Source organism: Zonotrichia leucophrys, chromosome 3 (genome assembly GCF_028769735.1).
Source record: "Zonotrichia leucophrys gambelii isolate GWCS_2022_RI chromosome 3, RI_Zleu_2.0, whole genome shotgun sequence".
Lineage (NCBI taxonomy): Eukaryota > Metazoa > Chordata > Aves > Passeriformes > Passerellidae > Zonotrichia > Zonotrichia leucophrys.
Genome location: NC_088172.1, coordinates 17,214,299 through 17,232,967, shown reverse-complemented (window position 1 = coordinate 17,232,967; position 18,669 = coordinate 17,214,299). Strand labels below are relative to the sequence as shown.

Below are 18,669 nucleotides of genomic sequence, written 5' to 3'. Positions count from 1 at the left end.
ACAGCTTTCAAGAGCTATGATTTTTGGAGCAAGCTTGATAGAGCCCTTCCCAAACAGCCACCTGTGTAACAGCCAAGACATGAACGAGGGAGAGTGAAATTTTCAAAGCAGCCCATAGTTGCTTGTCAGCCTGTCACCGAGGCACAGCGAGGGGAGGGATTCCAGCAGTGTCCTCTGGCTGTACTAGCCCCTGGTGAATGATTTTCAGCTTTTAGTCACTGCATTCTTGCTCATGCATCTCTGCTTGCTCTGCCTCGAGGGCTGGGCTGGGCGTTCCTTTCCACCTTCCTTTGTTTGACAAAGCGTCCCTCTGTTGACACTGCAATGGGCTGCCAACAGCTGGTGGGAATTCCTGCAGCACTGGCGTGTTCCTCAGTACTCCGGTTTTGTGTAGATCCGAATCCCAGTGGGGGCTGAGGCTGCACAGGAACAGGCTGCACAGGGTGTTCTCACCTCGCCATCTAACTGCTGGCCCAAGAACCACACCCTGTTCTCTAGCACTACCCTAAAATGACTTTTTTCCTTGTTTTCCAGGCACGGCTCTGTCTCTTCCACGCAGCACGTTCAGTTCTAGCCAACGGAATGAAACTTCTTGGCATTACACCTGTAAATCAAATGTAACGAGGCCATATCCCATGTCAAGTCATATCTTGTAGTAAAATGATTTTTTCCACAATAATATGGATCCTCTCCTGTGTGTCACTGCTGCTGCAGGCTGGAAACTCCATCTGTGCTGGTTTGTGTTCTCCCTGCTACCAGCAGGTGTGGCACAGTCATTTGCAGGGGCAAGGCTATCACACTCATTCTCTTCAGACCTTTGGTGGCAGCAGTGTATTTAAGACACTACTCTACCTGGAATTTCCCATGAAAGAGAACTGCTGTGTATTTGCCATGTAAATATCACATCCTTTTAGTAGAGGAAGTGGTATTAACTGTGCTTCCCTAAGCAAAGTTCTCCACTCCTGCGGTTGCCACTGTGTACCAAGGCCTAATGGCACAATGCCTTCAAGCTCTGTCTGTTGTAACAAAAGGAGTTACTCAGGCCCTGCAGAGACCTTTGCCTGGGTGTTGTGCTGCATTCCTCCTTCAGAAACCTCGGCCAAGCCCAACTGCCAGCTGTCACACCCTGCTCCTCAGCCCTTCCTCGGACCCACTGATGTGAAAGCTGGCAAGAAGGGACTGCTGCCCAGCTGGTGGAACAGGAAGCAGTGTTCCCTCAGCACAGGCAGATGTGGCAGGTGCTGCTTGGCACCCCTCAGCCTCACATTGCTGTAGAAAGGTGGGGCAGCACCCGTGAGGGCCTGCAGGTGCCTGGCAATACCTTCCACCATGGCAGCCTTGACTCCCAAGAGCAACACTGTAGTGGAACACTTGGCAAAAGGCAGAGGGGACCATGCTCTCCCACTGGAAGAGAATTTAGGCATGTTTGTTACATGCCCCACTTTCAAGTAAAACAATTCCTGTTTAAAGAAATGTAGCCAAGAGCATGAAACTCCACAGTGAATGGCAACAAGTTGCCCAAAGGCGCCAGGGTCAGTTCTCCCTCAATGTAGAGCTGAAATATCTGGAAGGCCTCAGAAGATGAGGAAGGAGGTTGAAGTTGCACAGTTGGCACTGATAAATTAAAGGTGAACATGCATTGCAGGAGCCCTTTTCAAGCATCTGTATGCAGAGAGGTTGAGAGAGAAAAGATCTTCTAGACAGAAACTTCATTTACACTTAAGCCAGAGGTACAGGAACAAGTAAAAACCTTCCCCTATACTAAGCATAGAAGAACCCTTTAACACCTACAGCTGAATTAAAGAAAACACTTAAAGAGTAAAAGGAAAGCCACAGCTTCAGAGTCTTTCATCTGACTTTTTAAACCAAACAAGAAGGGCTACCTGTAGTCACTCTGAAGTAGGTGATGCTCAAAGCAAGGGTATTCCCTGTAGAGTTGAATCATCTCGTGCTTAGTGCCTAGGAGAGGAACTCTTCCTGTCATTAATCAAACTGTAATTGCCAAGTATCTTAAGAGAAAATGGTGGCAGTAGTTGCTTTTTTAATAGTTTTTTTTATGAAGCTTTTCAGGCATTTCTGCCCTCAAAGAGCAAGACAGTTTATCAAATACACAAAGAACCAATTTCCCTCCATTATATACATTATATACAATTGAGTGATCAGTTCCTTCATTGGGTTTTCCCTGTAAATGAGACTCTTCATTGTCGATGTGAATGAAGAATACCTTCCATAAAATACCCAGCCAGCTCCTCAGCTGCAGTGTAGCCTCAGTGTCAGCCACTGGAAACACCTCATATAAAACAGAACTACCTTCTGCTTTTACTCTACCAACTTAAACCATTTCATGACTAGCTTAAGGCTAATTTTGAAAAAAAAAGCAGTCTTTTTAAAAGTCTATTTTTTCTCTTGTCCATCTGTCCATTTTTATGGGCATCACACAGTAGCAAGTCTCTCTTTAGAGGTTTTAGTCTCTGAGGGCTGAATTTTTGTGGTGTCTTGTCGAGGTAATCCATAGAGGTAAATAGAAATACACACCAGGAGAGCACCCAGGGAGAAGGTAACAGCTGAAAAGAGACAAAATAGTTTAAATAAATACATCCATGTAAGAAGCCTTCAGCAAGCCATGTAAGTTATGATACCTGAATGACAGCATTGAAGTTACCCAAAACTAAACAAGACAGCAAACTTGATAAGTCACAGCATTTAGCTTCATCCTCTGTCACTGGGATCTCTTGAGTGTTTACAATCCCCACGCAGTTCCAGTTGGTCTCATAGTAAGAATGTGGTGGTGGTGGTCATACAAGCAAGAGTAAAGCATCTCCTGCAGTCCCAGGTGCCATCTGTAGAGGCTTACATTACAATAAACTTAAATCATAAAAAGCCAGGGGATGTAATAAAGTATCCTGTGATAACAACTTTTTTGCCTTTCCATGTCTAGACAGAGTTATTAAGAAACTCTGTTAATGAGGCTTTAATTAATAAAGATCATTAGTCCAGGTTTGATTTGTGTCAACTGTCAAGAAAACACTGCCCAAGTAAGTTTTTAAAATGTTTTCATCCCTTGCTTTATGGTGCTGTCTTGTAGACAAACACTGATTATTTTCTCCTTATGCAAACTTTCCTTAAGTTTTGTCTCACTAATACTGTATCAAAAAGCTAGTTTTCCCACCATCTTCCCACACCATCTTTGGATTAAGGTAGGAAACTACCCACAACTCAACAGTGAAGGACTGAGCGGGAGTGCTGGGCACGGTATCAGCCACAGACTTGACTGGGGAGAAAATTGCAGAACAGCCCAGAGCCATCTGCTGTTTCCTCTCCAAGACATTCACCACATCAGTCAGGCACAACCCCAGCTGCTCTCTGACTTTCTCTCGTGGTGTCTACAGCAGATGGAGAAAGTAAAAGTTAATGCAGTACTGGGTGTAACTCATTAGGGATGTGTAAAGCCCTTGAAGAAATAGCTGAGGAATTAATTTGGCACTGGCTGGACTTAACCCAACAAGAAACAATAACCTGTAAACAGCTGTATCACTCATAAACTGCATCAGAAAGTGATGCATGAAAATAAAGCTGTTTAAACCAGAAAGGTTCTTTCTGTTTGAAACTGCAGATGCCTCTGAAAGAACAAAGCCTTTGAAAGCAGAGCCATCAGGCACCTTTGTGCACCACAACAGGGACCGATGATGCATTAGTGCACAGGAGTCCTGGAGAAGACCTGAAGCTAAAACCAGAAAAACGGCGAGGTTTGGCTTTGGTAGGAGCTGCGTGCAGCAGGCTGGGCAGGCAGGGAACATGCACAGCCATCAAATCAAAGGCAAAAAGGCACTTACTTATCTGGAGGCCAAAGAGGATGACTGATGCCACAGTAGAGAGAACAATGGCTGCCGCTGCAGAAAAGCCTTTCATGATGTTATCTGTGTACTTAACAACCACCGAGGTGTAGAGGCCACCCACGCTGGCCAGAACTGCAAGCAGATAGGGTGTTACCATAAGTACAGGTGTAGTAGGTTACTCTTGAAATGATGCATTTTACTCCACTAGTGTGCTCCTACTTTGGGCTACATTGTCCTAATTAATGATTTAATAGATCATTCAGGGGAATGGGATGTCTACATGGCATCCTGTAAATAAGATATGACTAATTTTAAATTATCTACTTGCTAGTCAATTATTTAGGCTGCTGTTTCAGCACAATTTTAAATTGGGTAAGTGAATAACTTCCAAGAAAATGTTACTTTTAAATAAAATCCCTCAAAACACAGTTAAGAGTGTGTCATACTGAAGTTGTAGCTTCCTGCAATCAGTTGTATCATTGTTCAAGAATAAAAACAATGTCAAAGACAAAAACCATAAGATACTTACAGACAACAAACCAGACGTAGTATGTGTAGCCATAGAAAAACCCTTTCTCAAGAACTTTGGCTCCATCTGACATGTACACAACAAATAAATTCACCACAATCCCAGATAAGTACAGCTGAATGTTCCTCACCCACAAGGAAGTATCTGAACTCTTTAACACCTTTTCAAAATAAACTCCTGAAAAAAACAAAACAAACAAAACCCCAAAAATATTTCAGTGAGAAGAATGATTCATGGTTCATTGCATTTCAAAACCAGACAAGCTGTTGGAGCCAGCAAACTCTCAAGGTCACTGTGTGTGGCAGACCACTGTTGAACACCAGTGATGGATCCAGGGTCGGTGCCGTCGCTCCTCAAGGCTCAACCCTTGTACATCTGGGTGAGCACGAGTATGCTACGGCAAAGGGACTGTGAATGTTCCTCTCTTACATTCTCAAGTTCTTCAGATTTGTAACTAACTCAGCCCTATAAGGAGTTACTGTTCTCATAGAATCTTTTGTTAAATTGTTTCAATTGGGCTGTTAGGTTTAAGTGCAGTTAAAACCTTCAGGCCTAAGCCATTGGTCAAGTCCAGGGCTAAGTTTAGCAAGGGGATCCGCTTTGACTCAGTGGGAAGGTCTCCCTCACTCCTGTTTATCCTTACCCTTTCCTTTCCCTACCCCTTTTTAATCCACAGTCTCCATGAAAATAATTTTATGTTGATTTAAGTTTTAGATTGATTTTAGTTGGATTTTTTTCAGAGGGTAGGGTAGAAAGGGAGGATCTGTATTACCTCAGTACTGAAACTGAAAACTCCTCAGGAGCTTTGTGCTCCAGAGCACTTGGGAGAGCAGCTCGTTCTGAAACCACAGCTTCAGGGGATTACAAGGGTAAATAAAAACCAAGGCCTTCTGCTAATTGAAAATATAGGTTGGTTTTGAGGAAGTGGAATTCATTTGAATCTAAAGCTCTAGCTCTTGATACTACACTGAAGAGCATTATTTTTATGCTTTGCATCACTGAAACTCCCCAAATACTTCTTCATTATTCTGATTGGGAGGCATTTGTCAGACTAAGAGGCAGACATTTGGCAAGGCCCTCACCACCTGCCTCTTTAACCACTGCTCACCCAATCAGGACTCTTCCAAGCTCTGGAATTTCCTCTACATTTCAAAACAAAGAAAGCAGTTTGCAGGACTCTTACCAGTGACTTCCATGACCTTCTGGTGAGAGCCCTATTGACTGGAAGTTTATTGGTGATTAGTATCACACACCATCCTTCATACAATGGGAGAAACTCATATGGAACCAACAAAGGTGGCACAAAGATCCGTGTGTTAGAAGCCCTAGGCACACACCCCTTCCCCCCCACAAAAATCCCCAAATTAGCTTCAAGGAAGGTCTTTCTACTCTTTTATTAGTGAAAAATGCAATTTATAATTTAATAGAATACAGTGAGTACTTATGGTGAATAAATGAGAAGGCAGATTTATACTCCAGGGGTTCAAATAAGTATAAAACCAAGGAAATATTGTATTATCTCATAAGAATATAAATTTTTGAAATGTAAAAAACAACAACAAACTAGTACAGTTAATGACTACAGCTTTTAAAATAACCCAGAAAAATTATCTTGAGATTTCTGCCCCCTGAGAAGACCCAGAGAGCACAATGAGGTGTAATCAACATAACAGAAATTTGGCTTGAGTATGAACCATACTAGTAAATGTTATAAACTGAGAAAACAGTAGGCAAATCAATAAAACTATGCTTCTAGATTTGTGAATACACATTTCACAAATCCACTAGGCAAGAAGAAGGAAAGAATGGGGGCTGATGAGGAGAGCGTACTCCTCAGAACTGTTTTAAGTCACAAAGGATTTGCCATTAAATTATCCCTCCAATGCTTTTAAAAGCATTGCTGGGGCCCTGGATACTTGGAAATTATCACAGGATCAGCAATTTGAAGAAAAAGTTTCTTTTCCATCCCTAAGTGACAAACACACACAACCTTTTTTAGATTTTGCTGGACTAACAAAACACTCTGTAAAAAATGGTCAGCCCAGAAACTGCAGGTCTAACGGCAAAATAACTGCTTCATGTGAGCGTGGGAAGGAAGAACAGGAAGGGAATTTGAAAAGAATTTATGTTTTCAACATGTAAAGCCCCAAGGGCACAAGTAGCTCTGTGGATGAAGCACACAGTCAGTCCCTCCCAGCTGCCCCAGAGCTTCAGCTGTCAGCAAGGAAACCCAAGCTGCAATCCTTTTGCAGGAGAAGAAAGCCCTGAGTGTCTAAGCTGCCTGCACCAGCCTGTCAGTGCTCTGAATTTGCAGGTCTTTGGAAGCACAGCTGCTAGCCCACATTATCTGGGAAAGCAGGAGTTTTAAGACTCTGAAGGCTGCATTTTGTCTTGCAGCTTTGGAGCACCTATTTAAATGAGGAAATTCATAACCTGCCAGGAAAAGCTGACTGAGCTCTACATAGTTTTATTTAGTATTTCTGCTTCAAAGTGCCTATTTAACTGAAATGACACCAAATAAGAATGACACTCTCCTCCTCTACCCACCAGAATGTTTTTCCATGAGTAATGAGCATCTATGCACAGCACAAGATCATTTTTGCATGACTTTCCAGTACTAGAGGTGGATAGTACCTTGTTTTTTACAGGGGAGAGGAGAAGACTCCAGTTTACAGTCAGGGGAATATGCCCCTGTGACTCAAATTTCAAATTAACAAGTAATTTGCATTTCTTTATTTCTGAGCACTAGTTCACTTGTCCCAAAGTTTTAGTGTCCTTCTCCAGAAGCCAGAGAAAAAAGCTACACTGAGAGGAGACACTGGTTGTAGAACAAAGCAAAAATAAACAAAACCAAAAATCCTTCACTGAGTTTATCCAGGCTTCCTGCTACTACTCTAACTCTCTGCCTTGCTCATGCTCCCTCTACATCCCATTTTCCACCTACAGAACTATGGCAATGTGTATTTCAGGGCTGAGCTGGTACAGAACTGAGTGAGGAGCTCAGTTCCCCTTGTAAAAAACATGCAAGTATTTCATGTGATCACCAAAGGGGAGCTATTCACTGCAAAGTAAACTTTATAAAATTGATGTACATTAATTAAATGCACGGAGTGAGTCATTATGCTGCTCCCTACAGTCTTATTCACAGCACTGAAAGACACTTCCAATTGCAAGCCAGCCCTCTATGTTGCATTGTGTAAAACCAATGGTACATGCTCCTATCATTTGCTTGACAATGGGAGTAATTAGGTTATGACTCTGCCATAATTACCAAAAGTAGAAGACAGTTATGGGCAGAGGGAATAAACTATTAGAGGAAGACAGTTAACAAATGAAGAATATTCAGTTTCAAGCACTGAGAGTTTTCCAGTCCTTTAGATACAGCCCACATCCAGAAATAATACCGTACCTGCAAATCCTGAACAAAACACTGCCACAGCAATTGCTCCAAACCCTAGCCATGGGTTCTGCTCCACCTGCAACATCAACCATCATTTTAAAAAGGATACAACACTTCAGTCATTCACAATAATCAATTCCAGAGTGCTGTGGTTTAAATTCAGCCAGCAACTAAGCAGCACCCAGCTCCTCACTTATTCCCCCCAAGCCCTATAGTGGGGAGAAGAATTTAAAACAAAAGGTAAACTTTGTAGGTTGATATAAGCACAGTTTAATAACTAAATAAAAATAAAAATTACTAATAATTCTAGTATTACCAAAAGAAGAGAGAGAGAGAGAAAAAACCCAAGAAAACTAAGTATAACTACATCAAAATAAAAATTACTAATAATTCTAGTATTAATAAAAGGAGAGAGAGATATAAAATCCAAGAAAACTAAGTGATGCACAAAGTAATTGATCACCACCTGCTGACAGATGCCCAGCCCATCCTGCAGCAGCAATCAGCCCCTCCTGGCCAAATTCCCTGATTTTCCATGGTGGGTGTAACATTCCATAGTATGGCATATCCCTTTGGCCAGTTCAGCTCAGCTGTCCTGGCCGTGCTCCCTCCTGGTTTCTTGTGCCCCTCCTCACTGGCAGAACAGGAGACACTGAAGAGCCCTGGCCTCACGGTTAAGCACTACTGAGCCACCATTTAAACACCAGTGTTACCAACATTGTTCTCATACTAAATCCAAAACACAGCACTGAACCAGCTACTAGGAGGGAATTTCATTCTCTCCCAGCCAAAACAAGGGCACAGAGCTACTTCATTAAGTAAAGCAAAATTATTAGCATTTCACTGCAGCACCACGTGCCCTTGCTGATCTAGGGCTGTCGCTCAGATCAGCTCAGTGTAGCTGGGTGGTGTTTCCCTTTCTGGGGGTGCTCTCACAGGGCTCAGAGGCACTGTCCCCTTGGCTGTGGGCAGCACTCCCAGAGGCATGACCTACCTTTCCCACTAATGCAGCTGAGCAGCAGCTCTGGCCTAAGAAACACTTGTTTCTCCCTACAACAGTATTAGGTCAGTGCCTCTGAAGGGTGTGTTTAAATGACATACCCACACTGCACTGGAGTTTTGCTCCTAATTCCTTGCACTGCTTTGATTCCAAGTTCTCTGTTCCAACAATTACAATGTTACCAAGGCCAACTGCTGGAAACAATCTATTACACAGACACTCCTAGGATGGTGCATTAGGTTATGGTGGCTGTGGTAATTTATACTAATTGTAGCAATCCCTTGCATTTTCAACAAGTGAGACCAGAGCAACACCACAAGCCTGACTGAACGGGTACACAGAAAGGTGAAAGCCAAGGATCAAGGATCATTTATTCTTGACCCAAAGAGGGAAGATTTTAACTCTTACCTGTACTTTTGTAGCCTGAGCAGGCTCCCACTGAACAAGGGTAACACCACCACACAGCATGAAGACAGAGAACCACTGCAACTTACTAAGGGTACGGCTCAGCATCAGGACTGTACATAAAGCTGTACAAGGGATCTTCAACTGGTATGTCACCTAGAAAAGATGGGAATGTAGTGCAGAGGACATGGTTTTATAAATTCCTCCAAAACAAGAAAATAAAAGAGAAAATTCAACTACAGAATGACAGATTTTTATATTCATTGATTTCCTACATATCCATCTCCAACTACAACAATGTGAATTTGAAGTGTCTATAGCAGTGAGTGGCTTGGCTCAGAAAGCCAGAGCTCTGCAGCAGAGTGTATGCTCTGAACACTCTGAACAGAACAAAGCACAGTTTCGCTTTTAACACTGAGGCTGAAGAGAGTGCTGCATGCCAGGCAGATACCTGACACATGTGCCTAATAAACCTGGAAAGAGAAATATATTTCCAGGTCTGCTACTGACAGAAACCTGTATTACCTGGTAGACTGCAGCATCCAAGTTGCTAAGAGCCACGAATGCCATATTGTTTTGGAGAGCATACACCACAGATGGAACACTTAATTTCAGCAGTTCTTTAGGACTTCCAAATACATTTTCTTTTAAAGATGTTATTAATCTTGTCAGACTTCCAGTTTCTCTGCAAAATATTAGCATAATGGAGGGCATTCCCAAACTGGTATTTTAAAACAGAAATCAAATCAATGAATCCCTTGGGAGGGCTGAAAATTCGTCTTCCACGATCAGTTGTACTTTCTGTTCATAAAAGAAAAAAAAGATTAACTGGCAAAAACAAGTGAGGTTTTCAACAAGTAGAAAGCCCTGAAGGTGAGAGAAACATTCTGGAATCAGGAAGTTGATGCATCAATGTGTAGCAGTGTGTCAATATAGGCAGTGGAACAGTAGGCTGTTGTTCACATCTCCCCTTTTTTACTGGGTATTAATGATTGTGTGTGATGTCAAATGCCTACGATTTTCCAGATCCTCTTTAAACTAGGCCTCACAGTACAGTCAAAAAAGGATTGTACCCTTGCACACTGCTTACCTAGAAAAACCTCTCATTCCTCAGTCAGCCATGGGCTCCCAGTCTCACCTGTGCTGTGGGAGAGGCTGGGCCAGCAGCAGCACACACATGGAGAGGGCTGGCGGGTGTGTGGGGGCTCCCTGTCGCCTGTCCCTGTCTTTGCCTTTCACACATCTCCTCCAAGGAATTTCAGCGTGTGACGGAGCAGGCAATGGGGAAGAATGTGGTGCTGCTGGCTGCTTTTGCAGTTTGCTGCTCAGCTTTTCACAGCTGCCCTCTGCATTACTGGTACTCCCTCATCGCTTGTACATCAATCTGACATTTGCTGCTTACTTGTTGCTGCTGCTCCAGTCCTCTTCCCAGTTCTCCCACAGCTCCCCTTTCCAATCTTCTCTTGCTTAGCACTGACAAATACCAACATCCCAAATCATTCCTGCTCCCTCTCACAGGCCTTTCAACTTGTAAGCTGTACTGCTCTTGAATTTAATTTTCTTTGTGTTTCTATTGCACACTTATATGAATAAATAGCTTTAACCACCTTTCAGCATATTTTCCTTTCCTGATCAACCACTGACTCTGCACTCCAGTTGTTCAACTTTTCCTCTCAGAAGATTTACAGGCTTTACCCTCTCATGATCCTTCCATTCAAATTTCTCTCCTTCCTTGTCTTCCTCCCTACTTGCACCAAGCATTTACTTCTTCTTCCTCTTTTATTTTCCCCTGTAGGGAGAGCAGTTGTTAGGCAGAGGCAGCTGCAAGGGATTCTTTTTGCATTTTTCCGTTAACAGAAAGAACACACAAAAAATCAGACATGTCTGTCCACAGGGAATAACCGTGACAAGAAAATCCATGGACAAATAGCACTTAAAGTGAAGTCTGCAATACAAGAAAGGGGAAGAGTTCATGCTACAGCTCACCATGGTTAATTGCACTAGATACAGAAATGTATAAAATGTTAGGAGCCACTGATGTTATGGGCAGATTTTTTTGGTTTGTTCAATTTCTGAAGTTATTTATTACATTGTCTAGGACTGGGAGATAAGATTACAAGAAAACTAGGTCATTGCCAAGTACACCTGGACTAAAGTACTTCTATCTCAAATGTCTAACTGAAAATAAAATATTTAGCACAGACATGGTTCTACTCTATGAAAATAAGAAGTAAAAAAAAAAAACCCACAGAGGAATAACATCTTCTATTCATTGATACTAAGGTGGGCTGTCAAACAAGAAAATAATATTTAAACTATAAAACAATATTTAAAATAATTTAAAACTAATATTTAAAATCATTTTTCAACTGCTTATGTTCCAGACCATGCTCATGTGAATTTGTTGATCACATTTTTAAAGTCACAGCAGCAATAGTAACTTCTGTCTACTTTGACTTCAAAAACAAAATCTCAGCAATGAAGAATAACATGTGCCTAATAATCACCATCTTCCCTTTAGATTTTGAGGACAAGAAGCTAAACTAGCTAACAGTTCATCTGTGCAGTGGATGTGCTTTCTGAAGCAGGCACTTACCAACAATCTCTAACTGTAGGTTGAATTCAGTACATGGCCAAAAAACAACTTAAAGCAAACCTCCATGTACAGCTGATAATGTAAAATTAGGTTCAAAGAAGTACACTGCAAGATCAAATCAGAAAATAAACAATTATCTAGCTTGAATTCAGCTTTCTTGATGTTCATCTAGGTTTGAATTTTAAAACATTATCAATTTTCTTTGTAGAATGGTTCAGGTTGGAAGAGACCCTAAGATCATCTTGTTTCAACCTCCCTGCCATGGGCAGGGACAATTTCCACTGGACCAGTGTGCCCCAAGCCCCATCCAGCCTGGTCTTGAACATCTACAGGGCTGGGGCATCCACCACATCTCTGGGCAGCCTGTCTCAGAGATTTACCACCCTCACACTAAAGAATTTATTCCTAATACCTATTTTCTTCCACTTTAAAGCTATTTCTCCTTTCATAAATTCATTATCCCATTGACAAAGCCAATTTCTAAGTATGAAGAGGTGAGAGATACTAATACCTATCAGTTATGCAACAGAAAAACACATTTGTTAGAAAAGCTGAAGTTAAAAGTAGAGTTTGCAAAACAGCTCTGCTTTTCTTCATCCATGACTAAGTAGTTATGTACCAGCTAAGAACGTAGCAAATGCTATTACCAGATGGTGAACAGGACTTTAAATAAGCATGAGAAATGGAGAGGATACTTCAGTTAACAATTAGCACAGCTTAAACTATCATAAGCTTCTCCTTTGAAAGACAATTCTTTGGCATTCATCCATTCAATGTGCCCTCCAGGAGATGCCTTAAGAGTAAACAGTGAAGGCATCATGTAATAATGTGTAAGAAAACAAACTTGGCAGCTGGAACAGTGGGAGAGTTGTACTCTAGCACCCTGTACACTGCAGTTACCAATGCTATCTCTTTCAAAAAGCAAAGGTACCCACACAAATGTATGCTGCTGTACAGTAAAAAAACAGGACTGGTTACTGACCTACAAAGGCACCTTACCTGGGGTGAGACAAATTGGTTAGGATTTAAAACTGAAAGAAGCTGTAAAGGAGACAGAGAAAGAAGCTGTGCTGGAATTGATGCTGTTCAGCATATTCATAAGTGATCTGGAAGGGGAGGGTACTAGAAAGTTGGCAACTTCTGGACCCATCAGTATGCCAGACACTTTACCAAGGAGAGGGAGCTTGGCCTGATGAACAGTGTCTGCTGGTGCCCATCTCTCCCTCAGCTATGGAGAACAAACCCCACCAGCTGACCAGATCAGAATAGACCTTATAAAGCCCCAAACAGCTCAGTGAATCTGATTCTTCCCATTTTAACTGGTAAATAAGGCTCAGGTGTCAATGAATGAGAAAGAACCATAAGAAATGGCCACCCCTCTCATCAACTCTCTCTCATCTAGTTATGGAGACCTGGCAAAAAAATGCAAGTAGTTCTGGGATGGCACCAGCTCAAGGATGGCATCAGCTTCAGAGAAATGAGCATAACCCTTAGGAAAGGAACTGAGGCTGAGAGTGAACACACCTTCATTCTCTGCCATGGCAGTTCATATCCTGACTACAGCATGCAGCTCTGGATCCTGTTTCAGAAGGGATGTAACAATGCTGGAAATGCTCTAAGGATGGGTACTATGATGATCCCAGAAAAATTAAACTAGGGCTCCTGGCTTAGAAAATAAATCAGTGATGAAAGCGCAGATCTACAGAGTTATGAAAAGCAAAATGAAGGAGGAAATATTATTCATCATATCTGTCAACACAAAACAACAGGCTCCATAAGTTACTGCCACCAGCTAAGGGAAGCTCAGCCCATGCTTGCCCCCTTGGCTACACTTGCATTCTACACATCCTCTGCTGACAAACAGAAAATAATGGGCTACAGACACTTCTTGCTGTGCTGGGCTGCTCTAAAAACATCAACATGCTAAGACTTCTCTCTGAGTTAAAAGTCATTTAGTTTTTAATTATTTCAAATAAAAAAGACCATTCATACATTTAATGAACAAAATATTACAGACCCTTAACAAAAGGGATTGCTGACCCTGCTGCACTAGGTGTACTACAAACAGCCTGAGTCCCAGGTGCACAAGATTTGACAAATTACCCACACAGGTGAGGCTGCCCAGAGGGAGCTCTCTACCCTCACCATTGGGAAGCATGGGCTGCTTCAGTGTCAGAGAGGAAGTGGGATCCTCATTGGTCACAACAGTGAGAGCCACAGCAGAACCACGTGTCAGCAGAGTCATTTCTGCCAGCATTTTGTGCTGACAGGGTGTCCAGGGTGCATGTAAAGAAAAACAGACATTCCCCACTGGACATATCTGCCTTTTCTAACACATTCCATTTAATGAAAGGTTAAAGAAAAAAAGTAGTTTGTCACAGTTGCCTCACCAAATTCAAATATCACCTCACTTCTAAAGCAAGTAAAATGCCATTTGTGTGCTAAGAGGCAAAGAGCTGATGAAAATCTGAAGTACATCATGTGACTGCATGAGCACATAACAGCCAGCCTTCTGATGTACCACAAGCCACAAAGAGAGACAGAGACCCTAAAAGAACAAATCCTATCACAGCAGCAAGAACTGGGCTTTGGAAAATAGAAAAAAATAGAAAAAGAGAAAATATAGAAAAAATCTTTATATTCCTAGAATATAAAGATTCTTCCTAGGAAGCTGAAAAGGAGAAAAGGCAGCAGACTGATAGCCTCCTTATTGGAGATGCTCATGCACGGACTAAAGCTCTAGTTTTTAGAAGCAGTCTGGAATTACAGAAACTACTATTTTTTGATCACAGCCTTTCAGTATTGGCTTGCAGATTATTAGAGACAGCAAAATGTCTGTCTGTAACATTGTTTGGGAAAATTTACTAGTAGGAATGTTAGAATTTTATGTGACTCAGCAGATGATGGCTCACAGCAGATGATCAAAGTCTGACTTTCATCTACACCAACATCTTAAAGACCAAAACATCATGGATAATCCATGCTGACACTCTGAAGTGATTCCAAAAATAGAAAATATGTAGAAAGGTTACACCTGAATATTGTGCTGTATACAAAGCAGTTTCAGTTGATGAGGACTCACAAGCTCTAACCTGCTCTAAATTACCCTTCCACAGCACCATTATCCAGCCACATTCTCAAACATACCTGCACTTCAGGACCCGAGAATCTGAGGTTAGAAGCAAGGACTGGTTTTCAAAACACTGATCAGCACTCCCACACTTACTTAGCCAGGATGCCCAGGCTCAGGAACAGCTTGATAACTTCAGTGACACACACAGCTGTTGTTGAAAAGTAGAGCTCTGTCTCCACTGTCCTGGTGTACCGCAGTGCCACCGTGTACGTGGCAGCAACCAGGGTCATCACCGTGAGGCAGTACAGCTTGAACAGCAAGCTGACATTTTCTGAAACAGAGAGAGACTCAGTGTGACCCCCATTTTCATTTAAGAACTGAAACAGCATGTTCTGCAGCTGCAGGTGTGTATCGAACACCACTGTGTCAGCAGACAATAATTACAATGTTAGGAAACACTTTCCATAAAAAAAAATTTGGTTAAATTTTACAGCCTTCTCAAAGAAGCTTGTACAGGAACCCCAAAATGAGACGCTCTCTTGCCCTTGTAATCATCCTTCACTCTAGAAAAAACTAATCATACATTAACATTTATCTAATAACAATCAAAAACTCTTTCAGTGCTTTCCTGCTCTCTAGCTGACAGTAGGTGCTCACTCTGAAATGGCATCTGCTCCTCCTCGTGTAATATACTGAACTCTGACACAAAGAGCATTGGCAGACTAGCAAAAGCAAAAAGAGAGGAAAAGTTCAATATAAGCAAAGAAATCTAGCAAATCTTAATAAAAAAGGCAGCGCTTCTGTCAGCCCTATTTTCCACTCAAGTTAGTAAAAGAAGATTTTGCTCTGAATGGTGATGGCTCTTCACACAAAGGACTGAAGGACTTTCTTGAAAAAATCCCTGTGGAAAGGCTTAAGGTTACAGCTCTTGAAGAAAATTAAATCACACAAGGACTGTGTACCATTTGTGTTATCCCCTCTGTCCTCCCCACTGATATATTCCTACAACAGCAGCAATACTTGTAACAGTTTTGACCTGGACTAGCTACTATCCTGCAAAATTTTGGAGTTAGCCTGTCCAAGGTCCCCTGGAAGATGGCAGTTTTTCATCCATCCACACTCCTCCAAGGCCTGAGAGCTCCATCAGGCCACTCCAGTGCACTCCCAGGTCAGGGAATGCTGAGCCTGCATCTGAACCAGCTGGGAAAACAGCACACAACTCCAAATGGGATTTCTCTGCACAAAGGCAAAGCCCACCATGAGACATTAGCCAATGTGTGGCTTCTACAAAATCCTTTTTCGCACTGGCAGATTGTTATGCTTGGCATCTCTCTGGTGGGTATTGGTCACTCAGCAGCACCTTTGGAGCCACTGTCATCTTCTAAATATCCTAAGGAAATGTGTTTTAATTGGTCTAAATTTGTATTCCTCTGCTGATTAGGGATTGAGATAGAGGATAAGTAGTTTTGTAATAATTTTGTTCATTTAATAAAGGAACGAGTTGCTGAATCCAGTGCGACCGATGCTTTGGTTCATGTTACTTTCAAACCAGAGATGTCTTCAATTGCATAACATTTCTGCAAGGTACAGTTAATACCTCCTGCCACTCCAATCATTTAAATTAGCTACTTCCTCATAGATAAAAATCTTATCCACGTCAGTAACCACTTTTAAAAGGTAGAGGCAATTAGTTTTTGGACTAACAATGCTTAGAAGAGACTTACAAGCTGGAACCCATTTTTAAATTAAATTTGGATTGTGGGGAGGAAATACAAGGACAACAAGGAAATATAACTAACCCCATCTGGTTTTACAAAAACATATCTTCAAATGATGTTTCAGTGCTGACAGAAATTATATTAATGCTGTGATTTGACACACGAAGATTTTAAGTCTATGCACCACCAAACTAAAGCTAAACTTAATCCTTGCCTCTAGTAACTACTCTTAAAAAAAAAAAAAAAGCCCCAATTTGGCAATGGTTTGGAAACTTGGATAAGCCAAAGGCAGCAAGACATAACAAATCTAGTATCTAGACTAGATAGTTCCAGCATTATGTAAAAAGGTATTTGTAATTCTTTTCGGCCTGGACATTTCTTCGGCTGGCTCCCATGTCTGCATCAGCACCAGTGCAGAGAGGGGAGCAGAAGGAAGCATAGCTGGGGCACCCATAACTTCTGCTGGGTAAATCTGAACTTACACCTGCCTAAAGAAAAGAAAGCTGGAAGAAGCTTTTGGTTTTTTTCCCAGTAAATCCCACCTGGATGAAATTATTTCTGGCAAAAAGGGACCAGACGGGCCAAAAGCCTTAGGATAAAAGTGTGAGCCTCCCACACATCTCCACGGCTGATCTGAGGGCTCTGCCAGGGCTCCTGGAAGGCAGCCCCGGGCCAAGCCTGGCACTGGAGCACAGCCCGCTGCCTGCCCGGTTATTTGGGGTGGCAGGTGCCCTGCACACACTGCTGGGAGCCTCCTGCCCCTCACACTGCTGGGACCTTCCTGCCCCTCACCCTGCCGAGAGCCTCCCGCCCCTCACACTGCCGGGACCCTCCTGCCCATCACCCCGCCAGGCCCCGCCAAGCCACCGCCGGGGCTAGGGAGCCCCGGGCAAGGCCCTCCAAGGGCGAGCTGGAAGAGGGGCAGGCGGCGCCGTCCTGGCGGATTTAAGCCCTCCTGGCTTGCCCGAGGTTCTGGCTTCGGGACCGTGTGGGCTCTGGCCTCGCTGTATACAGTATCCCTGAGAATCAGGAAATAAATTAGGTTGGGAAAAACGTCTCCTGTCATCGAGTCTGACCTTTGACCGGACATCGCCAAGTGAACTACACTGTACCCCAAAGTGCCGCATCCAGTCTTTCCTTAAACATCTCCAAGGATTGTGACTCCACCACCTTCCTGGGCAGTCCATTCCAGCAACTAATGATCCCTTCTGTGGAGAAATTCCTCCTAATGTTCAACACAACCTATGCACCTGGGTGCGGCGGCGTTTCCAGGGACCGCCCGCGCCCCGGGATAAGCCCCAAAGATGCTGCGGCACGGTCAGAGGGGAACTGGTGGAGGGGGAGACGCGACTGTGGCGGATCCTAAAGGTGGAGGCGTCCCGGGGACCCGGCAAGCCCCGTTCCGGGAGCACCCGCCCCCCACACGCCGGGAACGCAGCGATGCTACACCGCGAGGAGAAGCTCCCGGGCGGCAAGAGGAGAGCGGGAGGGCGGGAAAGCAGGCGGGGAGAGCCCCTCCCCAGCGCGACCCCGCAGCCCCGCGTAGCCCCTTCCCCCCCTTCTCTCCCGCGGTGGTGGCGCCCGGTGCCACAGCCCCCAGCGCGGAGGACAGTTCCACTCCCTCTGGCACGGGGGAGGCAGGGGGAGTCTGCGCGCGGGTCGCGTTTCCTCTTGGGAAAGCGGGTGGAAATTGCCCCCGTTCTCCGGCCGTGCCGCCCACCGGGAGCCGCGGGACCCGCCGGGCGCCCCGCACCGCCGGCCTTACCTTTCGGAGGCGACATGGTGCTCGCTGAAGGCTTCAGGACCGCCGGGCCGGGGCCGCCCGCCGTGCCCCGCCGCTCCTCCCATCGCACCATAGAGTGCGGCGCGGCCGCCCAGAGCGCCCCGCCGGCCGCCCCGCCGGCCGCGCCGAACCATCGAGTCGAGCTCCGTCCCGCCTGGAGAGCATCCTGCTCCACCCGGCCGCGTTCCGGAGCTGTTTCACTGGCAGCAAACATCCAGGAATCTCACACGCGTCTTTCTCATCGCCAGGAGCAAGCTCGTAGCCACCGACACGCTTCTGCCGCGAGAAAAACCGAGATGGAGGTTATAGTTGTATTCCCCAGTATTTTA

General features: G+C 43.9%; 2 protein-coding genes across 4 annotated transcripts in view; one reads left to right on the top strand and one right to left on the bottom strand.

Annotated features, from left to right (window-relative positions):
• Window positions 1-767, top strand: part of RARS2 (arginyl-tRNA synthetase 2, mitochondrial) — a 30,170-nt gene extending 29,403 nt beyond the window's left edge. For all 3 annotated transcript variants that reach the window (XM_064707506.1, XM_064707504.1, XM_064707505.1), the window contains one exon: window positions 535-767. In XM_064707506.1, coding sequence (XP_064563576.1) covers window positions 535-621 — 87 coding nt within the window. In that variant the 3' untranslated portion in view covers window positions 622-767. The remainder of the gene's footprint in view (window positions 1-534) is intronic.
• A 1,254-nt stretch (window positions 768-2,021) lies between these two features.
• On the bottom strand, window positions 2,022-18,554 carry SLC35A1 (solute carrier family 35 member A1). Its single transcript, XM_064707507.1, has 8 exons — window positions 18,323-18,554; window positions 14,993-15,170; window positions 9,696-9,855; window positions 9,174-9,326; window positions 7,775-7,841; window positions 4,366-4,542; window positions 3,834-3,968; window positions 2,022-2,564 (listed from the first exon to the last, which is right to left on the bottom strand). The coding sequence occupies exons 1-8, from the start codon at window positions 18,552-18,554 to the stop codon at window positions 2,434-2,436; spliced, it is 1,233 nt and encodes a 410-aa protein (XP_064563577.1). The 3' UTR covers window positions 2,022-2,433.
• Between the last annotated feature and the right edge of the window lie 115 nt (window positions 18,555-18,669).